Source organism: Amphiura filiformis, chromosome 12, assembly GCF_039555335.1.
Source record: "Amphiura filiformis chromosome 12, Afil_fr2py, whole genome shotgun sequence".
NCBI lineage: Eukaryota > Metazoa > Echinodermata > Ophiuroidea > Amphilepidida > Amphiuridae > Amphiura > Amphiura filiformis.
Genome location: NC_092639.1, coordinates 23,358,019 through 23,378,430, shown reverse-complemented (window position 1 = coordinate 23,378,430; position 20,412 = coordinate 23,358,019). Strand labels below are relative to the sequence as shown.

The following is a 20,412-nucleotide window of genomic DNA, read 5'->3' as shown; positions in this document are numbered from 1 at the left end:
TCTAGCAGGGAGCAACTTTTGGTGAACTGTGACAACCACTGCTGGAAGCTTGATGTACCATCGAAACTAAAGTGTTGGCATTTACGTCAAGTTTGATGCATGGGTTTGTGCACACAATGTCTTCCAAATCTTCTGCTGCAAAATCAAACCCCCCCCTTGACTTGTGGTGGAAACATCTCACAGTTTTCCCCACCCCTTCATAATGTATTTTTACTTTTAAAATGTGCGACTCATCCAACATGATGACTGTGGACGCTACCATTCTATCAACAGTCTTAAGAGTGAAATTGCTAGATTTGAAAGAGCACCACCAAAAATATAATCATCTTAGAAAGCAATCACATACACATTTCAGATCAAGATATGTGTTGTGCAAGGGCGATCTAGGCTATTTTCTGTATTAAAACGTTGACATAAATCTGTTAATACCAAACGCTAATGTGCTAGAACACCGCAAGCTGGGCAGAGGGTTGAGTTTTTATGACATTTATTGGAAAAAATTTCATAAAAATCAAATGAAAATTATGAAATACATGTGCAATTTTTCTCCAGCAGATGTGCACCATAAATCCAATGTGGGGACTTGAGACAAACCTTTTTTTTTGGCCTAATGTAAATTAATGTTTTATGAGCCTTGTGAAAAACTGGGATCTATTACCAGGTTGAATTTGTTACATTAATATATTTTATTACAAACCTAATCCAGATGCAAAGGGCTCTGGCACCCAAACTAGTAAAATACAAATACTTGTAAGTACCTCATCCTAAAAAAAAACAATCTTTGAAATTCTACTTTTGACCCTGTACATACCAAACTATGTCCCTAACACCATGTGATTTTCACTCATGCGAAGCCAACAATTCATGCATAAGTTAGAAACCAAAAACGAAAACACATGCGCTGACAACTGAAGTAGTACATATTTTGTTCTTGCACAAACGGCCAAATGCAAATTGATACAAAAAATGGTGTCTACATGCGTTATTGAGTGATATGTAAATTAGTCACATTACTCAGTGTGCGGTTGCCACTATGTGAGCCAAACGTATAAATTAGGCTGATTGAAAATTTAACATAATTATGATATCAGCAATATAACAAAAAAAATTAACTGATCATGGTCTTAAATATCTGAAATATTTTGGCACCATTTTTCTAGTCTCTATTTGTTTTTTCCCTAAAACTTGTCAATATTATCAATAGCAGGATACAGTGCATTCAATTTGCTCCTTTTAATCATCATTTGCAATTCAAACTCACAGCTATGTAGCTGTAAGCTTATGGGGTAGCCCTACAAACTTGACATGTCAGTCTCAATTAGGTTTCTAGCATACATGTATTGTATATGTGAACATGTATGCTAGAAACTCGTGTTGCAAAAAAATCATACAAAAAATGTTCACTCTTTTGAAAGGGTGATGTTATTTCTTTGCAATTATTCAAAGGTGCCCAAGATTATTGTTAACCACATCCTGCGATTTACCTTCTTTCTTCCACTTTTATTTCCATAATCAGGTTAAGGGTCAAGTGATATAGGGGTCATAGTTAAAGGTCATTTGAGACAGTTAAGGAAGCGGATATCATAAGACTGTGAGTTCTAAGTAAGAGATAGAGGCAAAGTACAAGAGAGAGTTAGAAAAAAAACAAGAAAGAAAAACTTGAGTGAAAGTGGCCCGGGGGGCCACTGTAGTGGTGAAGGGGGGTATCAGGCGCGTCCGTAAATTTACGTAAAAAGGGTATTTTTTCAGACTGGGGCACGTTACGTGCGTAACGTGAATAGGGTATCAAATTCATGTAAAATGTTTTTGGAGCTCTTACGTACTTAGGGTAGTTTTGCCAAGTTTGGGATTTTGTGCTTTCTCCTTCATTCTTGAAAAGTGAAAGAAAAGTCTGCGGTCTTCTCCCTACTTCAATGCTACACTCCAAAAGCCATCCTTCAGCTGTCCGTGATGATAGATCCCTACTGGCCCAGCTAGCATACTAAACACGAGGTCCCCGGACAAGGTCACAACCGGGTCAGAATATACAACCAATCAGTATGCGTTATGCCTTTTTCTGAACTGTGGAGTCAATATGAGGAAAAATAAAAGAGGCTTTCCAATTGGCTGAACCTCTTTAAACTCATCAATATTCATGATAGTCTTGATAGCTTCCAGCCCAGAAAATTTGGTCAAGATCAAAAGGAGCAACAAAGCAACCACGAACTTTGTAAACAAGCTGTGTGAACGAACTTTTGACATGTGTGAAATTTTACCGGGGTATTTACAAACACGCCGATTCAATAATTTGGAACTATTTGATGGCTTTCCTTTAATATAAATCAATGAGTTTCAGGATATTGGTTGGATTTACCACTAAATCCAGCATGATAATTAATGCTCTAGGATGTTTTAAATGGAGGCGAAATTAGGAAATAGACCAAGCGAGACTGGCCGTGTTTGTCTTCCAACTTCATATAAATTGTGTGGTTTGCAATCGCCATGTTCGTCATTTGCGTTGGACTTGCAGTTCAAAATTATCTTGGAAAAGTGGAGAATTGGGTACATCCCAATCCCAAAAAATAAATTCTAATATTTCAATCCAAAGGGTTGGACCTGTGATCCAAAAAGGGAAATTATTGGCACAAAATCTTGAAAATATTGGACATACTGCATGACCTGTGAGGTAAGCTTTAACATGTTTCTTGAACAGACCCTGGCTATGCAGAGTCACTGCATATTTTTTACTACGACACACCATAGATCCTCGAAAAAAAGCTTTTGAAGGCAGCAACTTCTTATTTAGGGTTAAAAGCACCTGTTTCTGTGTGTTTACTTGTTTAGGGGTAATAATTGCATTAATTACTTGTTTAGGGTTGGGGGAAAGACAACTACTTGTTTAGGGTAGCAAATCGTGCTACTTATACTTGTTTAGGGGTGAAAATTTCAGTCTCGGAAATACTTGTTTAGGGTGCTTTTTGAGAGTCCACGGACGTGCCTGATACCCCCCTTCACCACTACAGTGGCCCCCCGGGGAAAGTAGTTGATAACGGTAAAGATGAAAGTTAAGATTTGAAAAATATTCCTGTACAGAAACAAAAATGGATGAAGTCTGGTGATTTTGATAATATCTAATGGATAAAAATACATATCTTGTATACTACTTTTCTATGGTTCAACTTTCTTTGTTGTGGATGGAACCCTACAATAATTATTTTAATCTTTTTACGTGTGTGCTTCAAGTGTGCACAGTAGCATCAAGCATGTCCACCTGTATTTGATATGACATAGTTTCGAATTAGCAAACAAAGAATTTCTGGAAATTCTGAAATGGCCTATCAGCTGAGTTTTCTCTATTTCCTAGAAAATACAGCTCAGTATCTAGTGGCAGTTTGAATTCTTCTTGTATATTTGTTCATCTTTCTTGATAAAACAATGATGATGTACGCATTGAACAAAAAGGATGTATTGTAGGAAAGTAGCTAATAATCCAACCATTCACCTTTATGAATCATGATTAAAATTAATTTATAATGTTAGTGCACCTGATGTGAGTTATGTGTTAATTTACATCATCAATCTCCACACATTGACAGTTGCTCCCCTTTGCTTTGAAAGAACACAATCACTTACACTTTAATTCATAACTTTGAATTCCTTCCGAGCTATTTTGGTGGGCTTCTGGACCAAAACAAAGCTTAAGTTAGACTGATACCTGATGGTGATCATTATTAGCCTTAAAATAATTACTGTATCATTTTAAAGTGATGATAACTCATGTTGGTATCAAAAATGCCTCCCAACCTTTAACAAACACCAAATCAGGCTAATCATCCACATCCATCATCCAAGCTTTTTTGGGAAACTGGACAAAATTGGAATATCTTTGTTCCCTAATGTTATAAGCATATGTTTTACCTTTACACAAGAAAATTTCTTTAACTCCTTCCATCTTGATTAACTTGATAACTTGGTTACGGTTGACTTATTTCAAAATTTATTGGCCAAATCACTCATCAACTGGCAAATGGATTATAAAGTATGTTATGTTCATTTCACCTGGTATGGTTTGAGTGGTAAATTTCTAGCCTTTTAATTACGCTGACAACACAGTATTCCACTGGGAGAATGCAATGCCGGTGTTTGTGTGTCATTCATGGAGGGGTATACAGTGTACCTCTGAATTATTTCACCATGCCCAAAAGAACCTCAATTTTTTTGAGTGTGCTGTTTTTCTCTTTATGCATACATCCCTGTAGTTTTTTTACAAAGAAATGATTTTCATTTTCATTATGTGGTACAATAAATAGAACAGATTTTGCATCTACAAACTACCCATTGAGGAAGATATCCAGTATTTCCATAATGCAAGCTGATTGTTTCATAAATGTGCACAGCTTGAAATACATCCTCCTCAATAGGTAATTCTTACTTGTGTGATACAAAATCCATCTGCACAAACCACATCATTGATATTCATCTGTAAAGATCCTATAAATGACCAATACTCACTAAAAAACACAAGGCGCTTCTTCTTGCGTCGTCTATGTGATATACATATTGCTATAATGCTAAGTATAAGTGCTAGTAGTAGAAAACATAGGCCTGCAATAATGCCTGCTATGATGCCAGGAGGACCTCCAAATTCTGCTCCCGTAGGCTTGGGAGCAAACATGGATATATCTGCAAGAGAAAAATGAAGTTGGTTATGAAATAAACATTTCAAATCAAAGATACAATAACTTGTGAATCTTTCCTACAAACAGCTAGCTTTGACTATATATTTATAAATACACATGACCCATGGTGCCGACATACCAAGACAATAAAGTGTGACCACCTCCTCATGTGATAGATCACGATACAGAAAAGGATACAAACTTTTAGACAAATTTAACCTAGCAATAACCAAAATAGCAAAATGATGACACATTGGGATATTCTGAATGTGTGATGTTATAAAAACAAGATCTTAAAAGTATTTGATGATGGAAAAAATATTCATTGATGGAAACGTTTATATAATAATGATAGTGGAAAAAATAGACAATTTTGCTGCATAATCTGGTGTTGCTTTACCACATCTGTATTCAAATATGCACAGGAAGACCACCCACAGTGCCAAAGGTCACTTTTTCAGACTTGTCTGCAAGCTGTTATGGCAGTGCGGAGGTGATCAAATGCATATTTATAAATATAGTCGAAGCGAGCTGATAAATAAAAAACAGTGCAAATCTAACGTGAACTTGTCAATATACATTAAAAATATGCTTCATGGGATTTAATTAAGATTGAAACTGGTTGATCAGTGGCCATAGCTCGTATTATAAGTGTGAAGTTTTGATTTTGGTTGACATGACTGTATGTTGTGTGGTGATGGTAAGACTAAAATGAATGTTGAATGGGTGAGAAGAAGAAACATGAACTGTATTTTGTCAGTAACACTTGCAGATTTAAAAAAATTAGGATATATACAAGCAATTTATATAGACCACTGCCTTTTACCATGTTTACTTCACAGAAAATCAGGGATTACAGGGGTGCAACCAGGCCCCTGACAGTAAATTTCGCTGATCCCCCATGTTCTTTTCCATCCCAGCTAGATCTAACTAGCGATTCCCGCTGTTGTTCTGGTTCCACGCCAGCACCCCCGGTACACGCATGGAGGCCGCCATCTTGGAAAAAGGGAGTCCACGGTCGCCAGCACCCCCGAACATGCCCAACACCATGACTACGCATAACAGTACGCGTTCCCGACTGTCAATCATCGGGGGTCAATCACCTCGAACTTGAAAACGATATCTGAATAGACTATCAGCAAGTCTTATGTGTAGGTGTGAAATTAAGGTTAATTTTCGTGATTGAAACATTATTTTTCTTGTATAAATATTGGCCTGGATAGCGGGATTGTTGGTCGATTTGATGTATTGAATAAATTAAGTTCATGGATGCGCTAAAAATATTATTAAAAGTATTAAAAACAGCTGTTCAACATTTGTTAAAAAATACACTGTAGCAGGCTTGGAAAAGTCTAACCTTGATGCAGCAAGCCGTGTCCGCCACGCGATGGCAGGGCAATGGCGGCTTCCATAGTTTTATTACTTTTATCATAGAGTGACACTTCCCAATCTGTTCTTCCCTGGTGCAACTCTATACAGTTGCAGTGCCTTAATTGGCCTAAATCTACATAATCATCACAGACAAGACCAGTTCTATTGAGTCTCATACAGATAAAATCTTTATGAGACCAGCAGGTCATTCTTTATCATAAAAAAAAGCACAAAACCAAAATTATCATGTTTACTTGACTGTTTGTAATCCTCATATGTGTATGGTTCAACCTTTTTCTCAAATACATTAATAGTGAACATATTACTAATGATAGGTATTAGTCAATCTACAAGTACTAATCAATCTACAACAACATCGCTCATCTGTGTCATTTTGGTCCATTTTTTGTGACAATTTTATAACTGGGCTCTTATCACTTGTATATCATCACTCTTCCACTGTTAGTCCCATGTTAACTTTGTACCACCTTCATTTTGTTGCAATTTACCTCACTCTAATGCTCTGGTGCTTTTGGAGAAAGAGAAGGAAAAAGGAAGAAAGAAAGAAAGAAAGTGAAGAGAAAAGTTGTTTTCTTGAGTGTTGTTTTGAACCACAGACCCCTCGGCTGATCCCAAGACATGACCGGGACAGCACACCATTGGGTGTACCTTAGCCAGCCAAGCTTTTTCCGTCTATATTCTCACATGACATCACTGTGGTCATAAGATGAGTATTCTTACCTCCTGTATTTTCTGTGATGACCTCACTTGGGTAGTAAACTGGTATTTCTCACCTCAATGTGGTCATAAGATGAGTATTCTTACCTCCTGTATTTTCTGTGATGACCTCACTTGGGTCACTGAAGGCAGCAGGGGTAAAAGCAAAGACACGGAACTGATATGTAGTATTGGGCTGCAACCCTGACAACGGCAACTTTCTCTGCTTTGCATCTATCCGATCATCGAGGACTAGCCATGGTCCGTCGATGCGATATTCCACTGCATAATGTTCCACTAGATTGGAGAATTGGACCGGTGCTCCCCACGTCAGCACTAACCCTTGCTTTGTTATGCTTAAGGTTACATTGTTTGGGGGTGATGGAATCATACCTGAGTTAGGATAGAAAAGATATCAGATGTAAGTAAAAAGTTACATTATTTGCCAAATCCTAGAAAAGGCAAAACAGGCTGAAGCAGATGGGTCTAAAGTAGTTTGGGTGCATTCGTTTGGACAAGATTAATTCTGCCCTTAAAGGACACAACTGACATATTGATTATTCAAATAATGAACAAAAACTGGACAAAAACTGGAGTTTGACTTGAAAATGCATATTACTGTAATTTGTAAGGGGATGAATTTAATGTTAATGTTTTGAAGTGTCTCGGATGTTACTTAGGTGGACACCATCTGCCTGAAGCCATCAAAATATCAGTTGTGCTCTTTAAGTAGTAGATAAAGGGTGAGAAACAGACCATTATCAGAAATAATGGGCGTGTTGTTCATGACTGGTGAGATGTTAGTTGGTTTGAGGTTGAGACCCCGATAGGGTCGAAACCTCAAACCAACTAACATTGAGCCAGTCATGAACAACACACCCATTATTTCTGGTAATGGTCCGCTTTTGAACCGCTTATCTTACATATAATGAAGTAGCAAAATTAAATTGTTTGCATCAAAATATGTATACATCTTGCACTTATTGTCCACTTTCCCTATTCACTGCCCACACAACCCACTCAATAGGCCTGTGACCTCTGCTGGTGCCCACCCAGTTTAGGTATAGGACTCCCACTAGTTAGCATCACTGTGCAAAAAATAACCAGCCAATTATTTTCGTAGGGGCTCACATGTTCAATTATATTATCATCTGATTGTGGTTCAAATTTCATTTGAAAATGTAGAAAAGAAAGCTGCAACCAGTACATTTTTGCAACTCAATTCTATACTTTTCCAAAGCAGAGGTCCCTGTGTTATTTCAATACAAACAAAAATGCCAGTGACCATAGCACAGAATGGCTTATATTCAGGGGCATGCCCCGCCCAAACCCTTTGAGCTACACTCTTCGTAGGAGCTGTCAATCAAGATTTTCTAACAATCTCATTGGTGTCCAAATTTGATTGGCATACAAGACAAGGAAAAATGCGAACAGCCTCTTCCAAATAAGGGTTTCCAACCCAGTGTTTTCAGCTCCTTGGGCAACTTGGGGGCAAGTCCAGGGACCAGCCAGGGATTTTCAAGTGGGTATTATTGATTGGTTTGTGTGGTTAGTGAAGAGTGATCAGTTATAGAGCTTGCTGATTGGTTGAGCGTAAAGAAGTGGATAATGGCCCATTCATAAACCTAATTGGTGTAGTTTTTAACTGGGTTTAGCATTCACAAAGGTCGAGATGTATTTTATGTGGACCATAAGTGCACTATGATATAATTGTTTAAAAATAAGTTTAATGCCAAACTGTACTTTCTTGAATTAAAAACACTAACACCTCAGACGCCAGCATTATCAAATCAATAAAAGTTATTGATCTCAATTTACATTTGTATTTGAAGTGGTTTGGTAGGTTATTAATCCGCTGGAGTGTAATCACCCGGTGACCGTTGTTATTCAAATGATTAGTGAATAATGCAAAGAGTTGTCAACGCTTGTTCTACGGTTTCAACACCATCAAATTTATATCTTCGAAAAATGTGAGTAACCAGATATTTGAATGTGCGCCCCAATGGTGCTCCCCATTATGGGTAGGTCACAGTAAGGCTTTGCACTCCCATCCTCTTGACTTGTAATGAGTACCGCAGGTTAGTTGCGAAGCTCCCCTGGTCGTATATTATCCCGGGGGTTCTTGCCTAGTAGCTAATTAGCATGGACCGTTGAGCGTTTTTTGGGTTGGGCAAGGATAAAGACAGATTCCCTTCTAGAAACTAATGGCAAGTTTATATATATGTACTGAGTATACATTCAACGTAGCGGTTACTTTTCATTTATGAGTATTACCTCGTTATGCTAATTAAATTTTAATTTGCATAAATTTAACTATCTTTATTAATTGAGCACCAGTGTGGTGTTCTATAAAATAGTATTGTTAATGTTATACGGACTGCAGTAGCCCTCTATAATTTTCTCTTGCCATGTAACATTTGCATTTAAATTGAGCTGTAAATGCATTTGTTTTCTAAGTCTATCTGAGACTAGTAACGAACTCAGATTCTACATGTATGTTGTGATCCTTTCCATAGTGTTTCTAGAATGTCCTAGTATTCCTTTTGTTCAGCTCGCTGCCCGAGACCGTTATCTTGAGCTATTGTGTTGATAATGGTCTCTGGGCAGCTAGCCACCTCCATTACTCTAGGTAATGGTCGGGGCAACGAACCTTGAACAAAAGAAATATAATGGATAATCTGTGAATAGAAAAGGGCTAGACGTATATAGCAGGATAGTTACTCATGGTATTACTACAAGAATGAATGGAAGTGCCAATCTATAGTGACTACCATTATTGTCTTGATTCATGCATTTGTTATTTGAAAGTTAAGACTACCAATTTAATTATATGCAACCAGAGAAGTTCAGGGATGACCTTCTTTGGCTATCTTGTGGGAATTACATGAGAAACCAGGTATCAACTAAATTGATATAAAGGGTGTTAGCTTTTATTAAAGGTGTTCCTTGTTATGCAAATGAGACAATTTATGATCTATAGCTCTAAAGCGCTTCAGACTCCGAGTATTATAGACGTACAATATTGTATGTATGTACAATATATGCGTTATTTAATCTATTGTTATTCTATTTCAGTAATGTTTAAGTTCTAACGAATGTTTGATGATGTAAATTCGATAATATGTTACATACAATATCTAGCAGAAATATATTATCGATTTTACGTCATCAAACATTCGTTAGAACTTAAACAGTACTGGAAATAGAATGGCAATAGATTAAATAACGTACATATTGTACATACAATATTGTACATACAATAAAACGTCTGTATACTGCTTTACAGATTTTGAGGCTTGCTCTTTGTTGTTCTTTGCTAAAGGCTGTTTCTACACAGATGAATGGGCATGAAAAGAGTTTACTGCATGACTATTTGGTGTGGACTAAATATTGCATTAGTGTACTCTGGGAGTAAAATGCTAAATTGTGATCATGGATTGTACACCTTTCCAATTTCCATTTTACTTCATTACTTTGGGATATTACAGCAATATACTTCTCGGTATCATTCTGGTCACAAGCACAAGAAGTATATTTTGCTACAAAGGCAGGGTTCATGGCAGGGTAGAATTTGGACATCCATAATTTAGGGCTAAAGAGACACATAATTGAAGGGGTTAAATGAATATATGAAAAAGTTTCTTTGAAAAATATGAAAAGTTTCTTTGTTATCATGTACAAAGGAATAAGTGGGAAAGAAACTGAACATTTTAGCTACATTGTTGTTTATACATGACAAAAGTGATTTGTCTGCAGTACACAACAACCTGCGATGTATTATTAGATGATATCAGTCACTGAAGCTGTTCTAAATTGCCTATGTACATCACTTTCTATTCAATCAAATTTGATAAAAATCACACTATTAATTTACGATCATCAATCAAATTTGATACAATAATTTGATGGTGAAATTAAGAATGATAGCATGAGACTACATAGACTGTTTACTTGTCTGCTAGACATATCAATGATAGGGGGGACAAAATGTAATGAATCAAGCTATATAAATGTGTCATGCTACTGTCTTATACTTTCACATTAAGCCTACAGTATACATGGTATATGCCAATTAACATTCACAACCACGTGGGAATTTAGGGAAACATACTTTTTCTTTAACATACACTGAAGGAGATAACGGTGAAAGAAGGGAGTGCATGAGCTTTAAATACAAAGGAAGGAAGATAAAGTTCTTAATTCTTAAATTAAAAAGACGGGTTAGAAAATATTGCTCAGTCCCTTAATGCAAGTTTTCATAGACACTAGCAGGTCTTAAGTATGGATTGATTGTGTTATGTCTCATGTAGCAATATGTGACACTGCTAGTCTAATCCATGCTAGCAAATTCTTTACACATTAAGTCAGACAGAGTATATCTATAGCCAAGTCAGACAGCTATATTTACAACAGATACAGATCCAGATTTATGAGTAGTCAAAGTCATAACATGTTACAGGTATGAATCAATGCTGGAAATCAACATGGTAACTTGAGTACATGTTATATGTTAGGATGATCATGCATTGTTTTCCATGGACTTTGCTGTGCAACTACTGACAACTGTAACAACATGAAAACTTTGTTCTCCTTTTTTCAGTACTGCTATGCACTCTGCACAAGGGCCATCTTTTCGCTTGTTTGCTAAGTCAAAGTTACTCTGTGCCTCTTGCAGTTGATTGGAACGGGGTTTAAATAACAGAATACTTACAATATTTACATAATATACTACTACTAGCAAGCAAATCAGCAAGCAAGCAAGCAAACAACCAAACATGCAAATATAATAATTTAGATGTTTCCACTTTCCATCAATTAAAATGTTATCACACAAAAACCCTCCATTATATCTCATTTGGTAATATCAAGTTTCATGCAGTTAGTTTTTATGTTAATGATGCATAACTAAATAATGGAAATATTTCTGTGTGTTCAGATTGTGTGGTTTAACAAAAAGCATTCTTATCATTTAAGGGGTCGGTCACCCACCTTTGCACAGAATTTTTTTTGTGGGGCCTGAGAGCACATCAGAGATACAAAAAATGTCCTTTGCGATATAATACAAATTTTATGGCAAATTATTAAAAACTGATATGTTTGATATCTAACAGTCCGCAAAGTAAAATTTATTAATCTAATGATATTTACTGATAATGATAAATTCCTCGTATTCAGAATGCAATTCGATATGTCTGATGTGCACTCATGTCCCACAAAAATACTATACAAACGTTGATATCAGATCCCTTACTACCTTTTATGCAAACAGATAATGATATCTGAATAACTTAAAATAATAAAGACATGCAAATGATCAATGTCACCACAAAAAATGTTCAATCAATCAATCAATCAATCAATCAAACAATCAATCGAGTGAATGAAACAATACTGACCCAGGAAAGAATGAAAATGTGTTGAAGTTAGAACAAATATTGAAGTTATCAGTGTGGACAATGTTTTTGCATGTCAACACACAAAGGCATGCAAGAGATGGAACTATTTGTCTCTAACTACATATCTAGGCAAGACACAAAATGATGTGAATAGGCCATACTAACCCAAGTATGGTGGGAATAAAGTTCTCCCTGTTTCATCAGTAGGTGGGGGTGACACAAAGTCATACGGGTCTGCACAGACCAGACATATAAGAAGATAACAAAACAGCTACTTAGTACATGTATAAAACTATTAAGTTGATTAACTCGTCAATAAAAAATCTGAGCGAAATAATGCTTAAGCTCTGAATGAAAATTGCACTCTGGACCTTTGCTAGTCTAAAGCTCTTGAGTTTGTACTACTGCAGAAAGCTAGAAGCATGAAGATATAGTTAAACTTTAAGGTGGACTGAGAAAAGTTATGGAGTTCCTATACATCCCATTATGTGTATTTATCATATTTTACATTTGTAAAAGAGTCGAGTGAAAGCCCACCACCCTCTCCTAGGTGATCAATCATGGGAAAACTGTTGATGCTTTGTAGTTGTATTTTCCTCAAAAATAATATTTCAAGAACAAATGAATCTATTATAGGCATGGTTGCACTTGTTTCAATGAGCTTTGTTTTCTAAATTATGTTTCATATGGTCATACGAATATAAAAACAAATAAATATTTAAACAAGGCGGTTCTCGAACCATTTAGTCTCGCCTGCTTTCGGATTATTTTTGGTAGAGGTAAATGAATTTGGTGGTTATTGGCTGGGCACGATTATCTGGCTGATGGTGACCGTACCCAGTAAGTTTCATGCCCATGCAACAGGTTTTACTAATTTGAACTCAGATGACCCTGGTGACCCTGAAATGACCTTCCAAAATTTGGCTTTAAATGTTGACTGTACCCACCAAGTTTCATGCCCATACAACAGTTTTTACTAATTTGACCTCAGATGACCCCTGGTGACCTCGAAATGACCTTCCAAAAATTTGGCTTAAATGTTGACTGTACCCACCAAGATTCATGCCCGACCAACAGTTTTTACTAATGTGACCTCAGATGACCCTGGTGACCTCGAAATGAACTTCCAAAAATTGGGCTTTAAATGTTGACTGTACCCACCAAGTTTCATGCCCAGGCAACAGTTTTTACTCATTTGACCTTCGATGACCCTTAGTGACCTCGAAATGACCTTCCAAAAATTGGGCTTTAAATGTTGACTGTACCCACCAAGTTTCATGCCCGTACAACAGTTTTTACTTTATTTGACCTCAGATGCCCCCTAGTGACCTTGAAATGACCTTCCAAAAATGTGGCTTTAAATGTTGACTGTACCCACCAAGTTTCATGCCCGCACAACAGTTTTTACTAATTTGACCTCAGATGACCTTGAAATGACCTTCCAAAAATTTGGCTTTAAATGTTGACTGTACCCACCAAGTTTCATGCCCGTACAACAGTTTTTACTAATTTGACCTCAGATGACCCTGGTGACCTTGAAATGACCTTCCAAAAATTTGGCTTTAAATGTTGACTGTACCCACCAAGTTTCATGCCCATATGACAGTTTTTACTAATTTGACCTCAGATGACCCCTGGTGACCTTGAAATGACCTTCCAAAAATTTGGCTTTAAATGTTGACTGTACCCACCAAGTTTCATGCCCATATGACAGTTTTTACTAATTTGACCTCAGATGACCCCTGGTGACCTTGAAATGACCTTCCAAAATTTGGCTTTAAATGTTGACTGTACCAACCAAGTTTCATGCCCATACGACAGTTTTACTAATTTGACCTCAGATGACCCCTGGTGACCTTGAAATGACCTTCCAAAAATTTGGCTTTAAATGTTGACTGTACCAACCAAGTTTCATGCCCATACGACAGTTTTTACTAATTTGACCTCAGATGACCCCTACATGACGCACTAACCAATACAAACCGGTTCTGTCTCGGGTCAAGATGCACCCACCCACCAAGTTTGAGGAACGTGCGACTCATAGTCTCCGAGAAAATAGGCGGAAGGCAAACTTTAACCAAAACTTTAACCAAATTTGTCACATACACACACACACACCCCTACACCCCTACACACATACATACGGAAAAGTGACTATATAGTCTCCTGCCTTATCAGGCGAGACAAAAATGGACCCAATGGTAGCAATTACCTTGTTTCATCCAAAACGGATTAATTTGGAATAATTGTCCTCATTTACAAAAGTAGGTAAACAGCAAAAGTCAATGCTAGACTAATCAAACTTATTAAAATCATATTGCCAAAATGGACAGAATTTGGTAGCATTGTACAATCTATACAATTTCTTCAGTCATGATGATTAAGGGTCACTTTCAAATAACCTATTTAGTTAGTTGCACTCACTCTAACCCTAACAGCCATTAATTGCTGCTAATTAGCCTTATTAATTAGCAATGATACTTGCAGCTATTATAAAGATGTAAGAGTACTGGCCTTACAACCAGACATAAATGGAAAAGATGCAGATGTAAACTAAATATTTCTCTTACCACCTGTAGGTACCTGGTTGAATTCATCTGTAAATCAAATTCCAATCTAAAATTTGACTAAATTGTTTTCAAAAGTTGCATATTTTATATGTTTAAAGAACTGCACATGTTATGATAATTGCATGTGTTCCTCATGCACTTGTAGGGTGTGATGACACATCTGTTCCATAAACATATCTTATCAAGCAAATTTATTATTTTAGCCCCGATTTCATGCCTTAGTTTCATGTTCAGAAGACTAATTCACAAATGATATGCTCTATGTTTCCGCAACCTGCGGGCAATATTTTGTGTTTGTTGTGTGTGTCAATGAGCAAACATAAAATTACACATTACACATCAGTCGTGAATTTGCCATCAGGAATTTCTTCCTAGATGGTAAGCAATGTTAAGTCACATTGAAATCATGCTACATCCGTCTATCTGAATGTTTACATTAATAATCCAAATCCTATTAAAATGCTTTCACTGCATATATGATCATCATTTTAACATTAAAATCAACTCAGTCCATATATTTCTCAACAACTGCTTCATTGAGACCTTTTCAGACTTAACAAATCAGCACAATTTTAACATCGCTCAAATCAAGCAATGTTGTGTCAGCAATGTTTTACATGCTGACATAGAGTGTTGAGTGGTGTTACATGCCCAGTGGTTTGATTTATCTTAGCACACCCCTTGCAGCATGTTATGTGTTAATAATCGTATATAAATAGCAGCAATACATTCAGGGGTGTTATTAATATGTCATCATCAGCCCATTCTTGTGAAAATGAATTACTAGTCATCATGCACGTTTTGTTTTCTCATCAAACAGATTACAGTTTCACAAAACCCACCTCTTGTGGTAGCGAGCTTCACATCGCTTGCCATGCTATCTCCAAGTTGATTTGTTGCGATGACGGTGAATTCGTAGGTAGTACTAGCTTCTAGGTTATATAGTAGCATTTGAGTGACTTCTTCGGGGATGTTCCCCATGCTTGTCCAACCACTCTCATCACGACCACGGTCACGAGGACGGTATCTATAAAATCAATGACATTATCCATAACAAATATTAGACAATTTGAGTTAACATGCTTATATCAGGCAGGCCAAATATACTTATCGTAATGATTTGAAACATTGAGTAAAACTTAACTTGGTAACTTTTGTTGTATATAGGATTCAAAACTCACAAAATCTTGAAACTTATCTAGTGCGGGGTTAACCAAGGGATGGTAGGCGGATGTCAGGCAGGCACTTTGGCATATTTATTGGTATAATTTGGACGTAAAAAATGAACATAAATGTAAAATAAGCCTTTTATTACAATATTCTACTTTGTGCCTGGAACTGCCAGACTGATTATGTGCACTACACATCTCAAAGTTTGAAGATTCAAGACTCCTAAATCTGATACTTCAATACTCTGTTAATCTTCATGAAATCTGTTTCAGAGTCAGTCCAACTTGCATGCTCTTCAGTTTAAATCACTACATCTTATAGGGTCGGGTTCCTTATTTAAATTTATTAAAGAAAAGTCTTTGTTGTTGAAGATACAACACTTACTTGATGGTGTACGTTTGCGAGAATCCCCCGTTATATGCTGGTTGCCAGGATACATGCACTGAGGTAATATGTGTTACTACGGTTACATTATAGGGCGCATGGGGTGACGTTGCTGAAAGAAATAAAAACATCAACATTAAAACTTCTACTCCCGAATTGATCAAATGTGACCAAATTGCAATTACTCTCCGCATATCACACTGATGTTAACTAGTAATGTTGCTCCTCGTCAATTTGCAAATGAATGTTGACTTTGGCATTATTAGGTCAGATCTAATTCTGATGTGAGTGCACTGATTTACTCTATCTCCTAAAGTACAATTTATAGTGGGGGTCTAGGTTTGTGAGTTTAATTGCTTTGATTATCAGACTTCTTGTGCTAAAGGGTGTAACTTCCAATGAAATTGCTTCCTATTTTCACATTGTTGGAACACTAGACAAGTATGTACTTGCCCATATAATTCATTGATTTGGTTAAATATCATGGTGTACTCTATTCAACTGTCTAAGCTCCACTTTTGCATTGCATCTGTGTAACACTTAATTGACAAAACCAAAACTGTTTGTTTCAAGTCTAAATCTTTAAACCTGCTTTGAGGTCCCCTTTAATCACATGCAGATCAATTTAAGTTTGCCTGTGCTTATTATCACAAATCCCATATACTTGCAATTAAATCTTGCAATACGGACTCTTGGTACCTCTTGTACAGGATCCTTGAAAAATATTGTACATACATACAGAGTTTAATATTGTAGGTCCTACAACCTATGCACACACACCCTACTCCTATGCACATCCCACAAGCTCTCACCAACATCACACAGAACTGTCAAAATATTGGGTCAGCATGCACCTCCTCCTCCTCCCCTTCTCTAGATCCCGACGAAAGAAACCAAAGTCAATATTGCACATTGACTAGCCATCAGGCGCGTTGATAAGTAATGTTATTGAGCATGCCAGCCTATGGCACATACTTGTGATACATGAATAGTACACAAGAGGGAATCAATTCTGACACAGAAGACACAATCTATAATACGCTCTACATACGCACACCAATACACATTTTACTGTGGCTTTGCTGTACAAAATCTAGGGAGAAAAATTTTGACCCTGAATTCTGAATACCTGTTCAGGCCTATAATATGAATACACTGTTCATATTCATTCACATATTTGCAGCCTTGATTATGTAAATTCAGACATCATTTTATAAAAATATTGTCAAATTGTGAGTTCCCCTTTGTCAAGAGAGGGTTAATAATACTGAAACATACCCGAACACTAAATCCAAAGCCAGATAGCTACTGAAATTTGATGACTTGTTCCGAGATCCGATTTGTATTTCATGTTAACACCTTCAAATTGACGCATTTTGTTTTAATGATATACCGTTTGTTTGATGATGTATACTGATTGATTTACCTCTTCCTCTGAGGTAACCCATCATTTTTACATAACAGTTATACAGGATAATGGTATTACAATAGCTGCCTCCTGCAATTTGGCCTCATTCATCAACTTGTGTGTCTCTTTTAACCATTTGTTAACAACATCTATTTCAAAGTTTGATTTTTGATACATTTGCACCCCAATGTTCTAAATGAGATATAGCAGGCATCTTTGTTCTCATTATAAGATTACACTGTGTCATATGTGGTTGAACAGTCTTTTCCTTCAGGGAGAATTCAGGAGGAAAATAATCACAAATAACTCATGTGGGTGGGCATTTGGACCCTGTGTATAGACTAGAGAACCCCACTTGTTGGCCCAGTGTCACAGTGAGTGTCAGAAAGAGTAGGAAGATAAAATGTGAATGTCTTAATCCATCTTTACCAAAAAAAAATCAAATTAACAATGTTATTACTTCAGCACTGCTTATATTAGTTTTAATACATACTCAGCATCGATATTCCTATATCCACACATTGACATAAGATCGTTATTGCAACGCATCCTAAAATAATAAACAAGGCAGCAGCCATGAAACACACAGCTGCCTATGCTACTATCTATATGGAAATTATACATTTGATTTGGACTTAGTAGAATTACAAATTTATCTGGGGTTATATTTTCTGAATTGTTCACCTCTCTTCAGCTGATCAATGTATCGGAGTGAGCCGAGTCTCTCATGGCTCCTTGAAAGTAGTTATGGTACATTGGTCCTCTTCATCACATCACAAGTGTTATTCAGTGGATTTGTAATGATTAGGTATGGAGATTTCACAAGGCAGTTTAGCCTTTGCAAGTTCTTGGTTCTGCATGACATTGTTTTCGGTTTCTCTCTTTTTTGGTTTCTGTATTAATTTATAAGTTCATGATTTGAAGTTCCATTGAAGTTTCAGAGAAGGTGTGAAAAAACATTTTGAGGCATTGAGAAGCCAAGCAAACTACATGTTTTTTCGCCAGCGTTAGCTGGCTATGATCTAATTCGGAGATCGTCTTTGTTTGCTAAAGAGATTACGGGTACTAGCATTGGTTTGAATTACTTTATGGAACTTTTTATGGTGAAAATATATAATAGACCTGTTATTGGATTTGTAAGAAAAAGAAAGTATGTTTTGCCGCTTCAACGAATGAAAACAGTGAGAATTTCAAAAGTTATGGTTTGAAGGAAATATGACATTAAAAGTTCATGCCAGGCCTATAATAGTTTCCACAGCATATCAACGAAAAGAAAATTATAGAATCCTTGTTATCAGGCGTTCTTAGATTTACATTCGCAGACCTCCTGGAGATCAGCACAGCATGAGATGTGAGTGTATTGATATTAAACATGATTAAAACCTTTATGGACGTAAAAGTCAAAGTAAAAATATCTTATAATCTGTATCGTTTTATGGATAAAAATGACTCAAAATGTCATTTATGAAATAATTTATATCTTAAACATCAGTTTTGTCTTTTCAACGGGAAAAATTGATGCAATTTCAGGGCCTATTTTTGATATGGGTATAATTTATATATACATGTAGGCCTATTATAATTGAACAATATCAGTCTTTATACATTTTATAATGTGCTATATTAAGTATAAATTGCGAATTAATATAAAATTAATGTGCATGATGTATAAGGCAAGTAGGATGGCAGTTTTTAGCCAATTAACTAAAAACTGCATTTCTTTATATTAATAATGAGCTAAGGGTAGCCTAAAAGGCAGAAAAGACAAAAAGACAGAACAATTTGGAGTAATTAATTGACAGGAAGTTATAGGAGTTGTTTGGTTTGCTGTTTCTGTGTGCATGTTCTCATCATTGATGGTTTGGTGGACTGTCATGAAACATGATGGATCATAAAAAGAGTGATCCTAAAATGCCACCACCCAAACTAATTACAAGGCATCTTCTGCATTGAAGCTGGCTTTCCCTTTAAAGGGAATTTTTATTAATAATTGGTGGCAAATTCTTTCATTTGATTTATTAGTAGTGATACAATCCACTCTCCAAATGAGGATGTTCAAACAAGACAATAGATTTAATTTAATTTTAAATAAGTGATGAGTACGCTAGTCCCTATGTGAGTGGTCAAGCTTATAAACTTTAACTTCGATTAAGTTTGCACCTTATCTACAAGAAAAGTCATACTAAATTACGAGTAAAGTCCTTTTTATCCACCCTGTGAAATGTGATGATACCCTACAGAATATTTTGAAGTTTACCAAATTTAGTAAACTAAAAATCAGGGAATATAGCAGATTGGGGACAATGTCAAACAAGAAATTGCATGAAGAATGTATTGATTGTTAATACCCATAACACCTAAAAGTAGAAAGTGCAACATTATCTTTAATTCAAGGCTTTGAATCTGTCCATGATACAATGTGTATGGATTATACACAAATAAGTGAATACACTGTAGGGTTATCACTTGTTGCTTCAGAAAATCTATAATATATGATATGATGATAATACAGGGTGAGTCAAAAAAAGTGCAATAGAGCAAAGAATCGATATTTATGTAAGAACCACGTTGAACTTTCCAATTATTGAAAGTTTTTATAAATGCCACACTCAATAGTCACCTGTTGTGAAAAAATGAAGTCAATCACATCTACCGTTTAATTTTTATGAGTCCTTTTGCTACGATACCCAATTTCATCATTTGTCCACGATGTACCATGTGTTTTGAATGAGAGCACA

The 20,412-nt window shown here is 36.3% G+C and overlaps 1 protein-coding gene across 1 annotated transcript in view; it reads right to left on the bottom strand.

The window, feature by feature from the left end:
• Positions 1-20,412, bottom strand: part of LOC140165955 (uncharacterized) — a 351,538-nt gene that overhangs the window by 14,287 nt on the left and 316,839 nt on the right. The window contains 5 exon segments of the mRNA XM_072189295.1: positions 4,492-4,662; positions 6,855-7,139; positions 12,308-12,376; positions 15,555-15,739; positions 16,267-16,378. Of these exon segments, the coding sequence (XP_072045396.1) occupies positions 4,492-4,662; positions 6,855-7,139; positions 12,308-12,376; positions 15,555-15,739; positions 16,267-16,378 (822 nt within the window).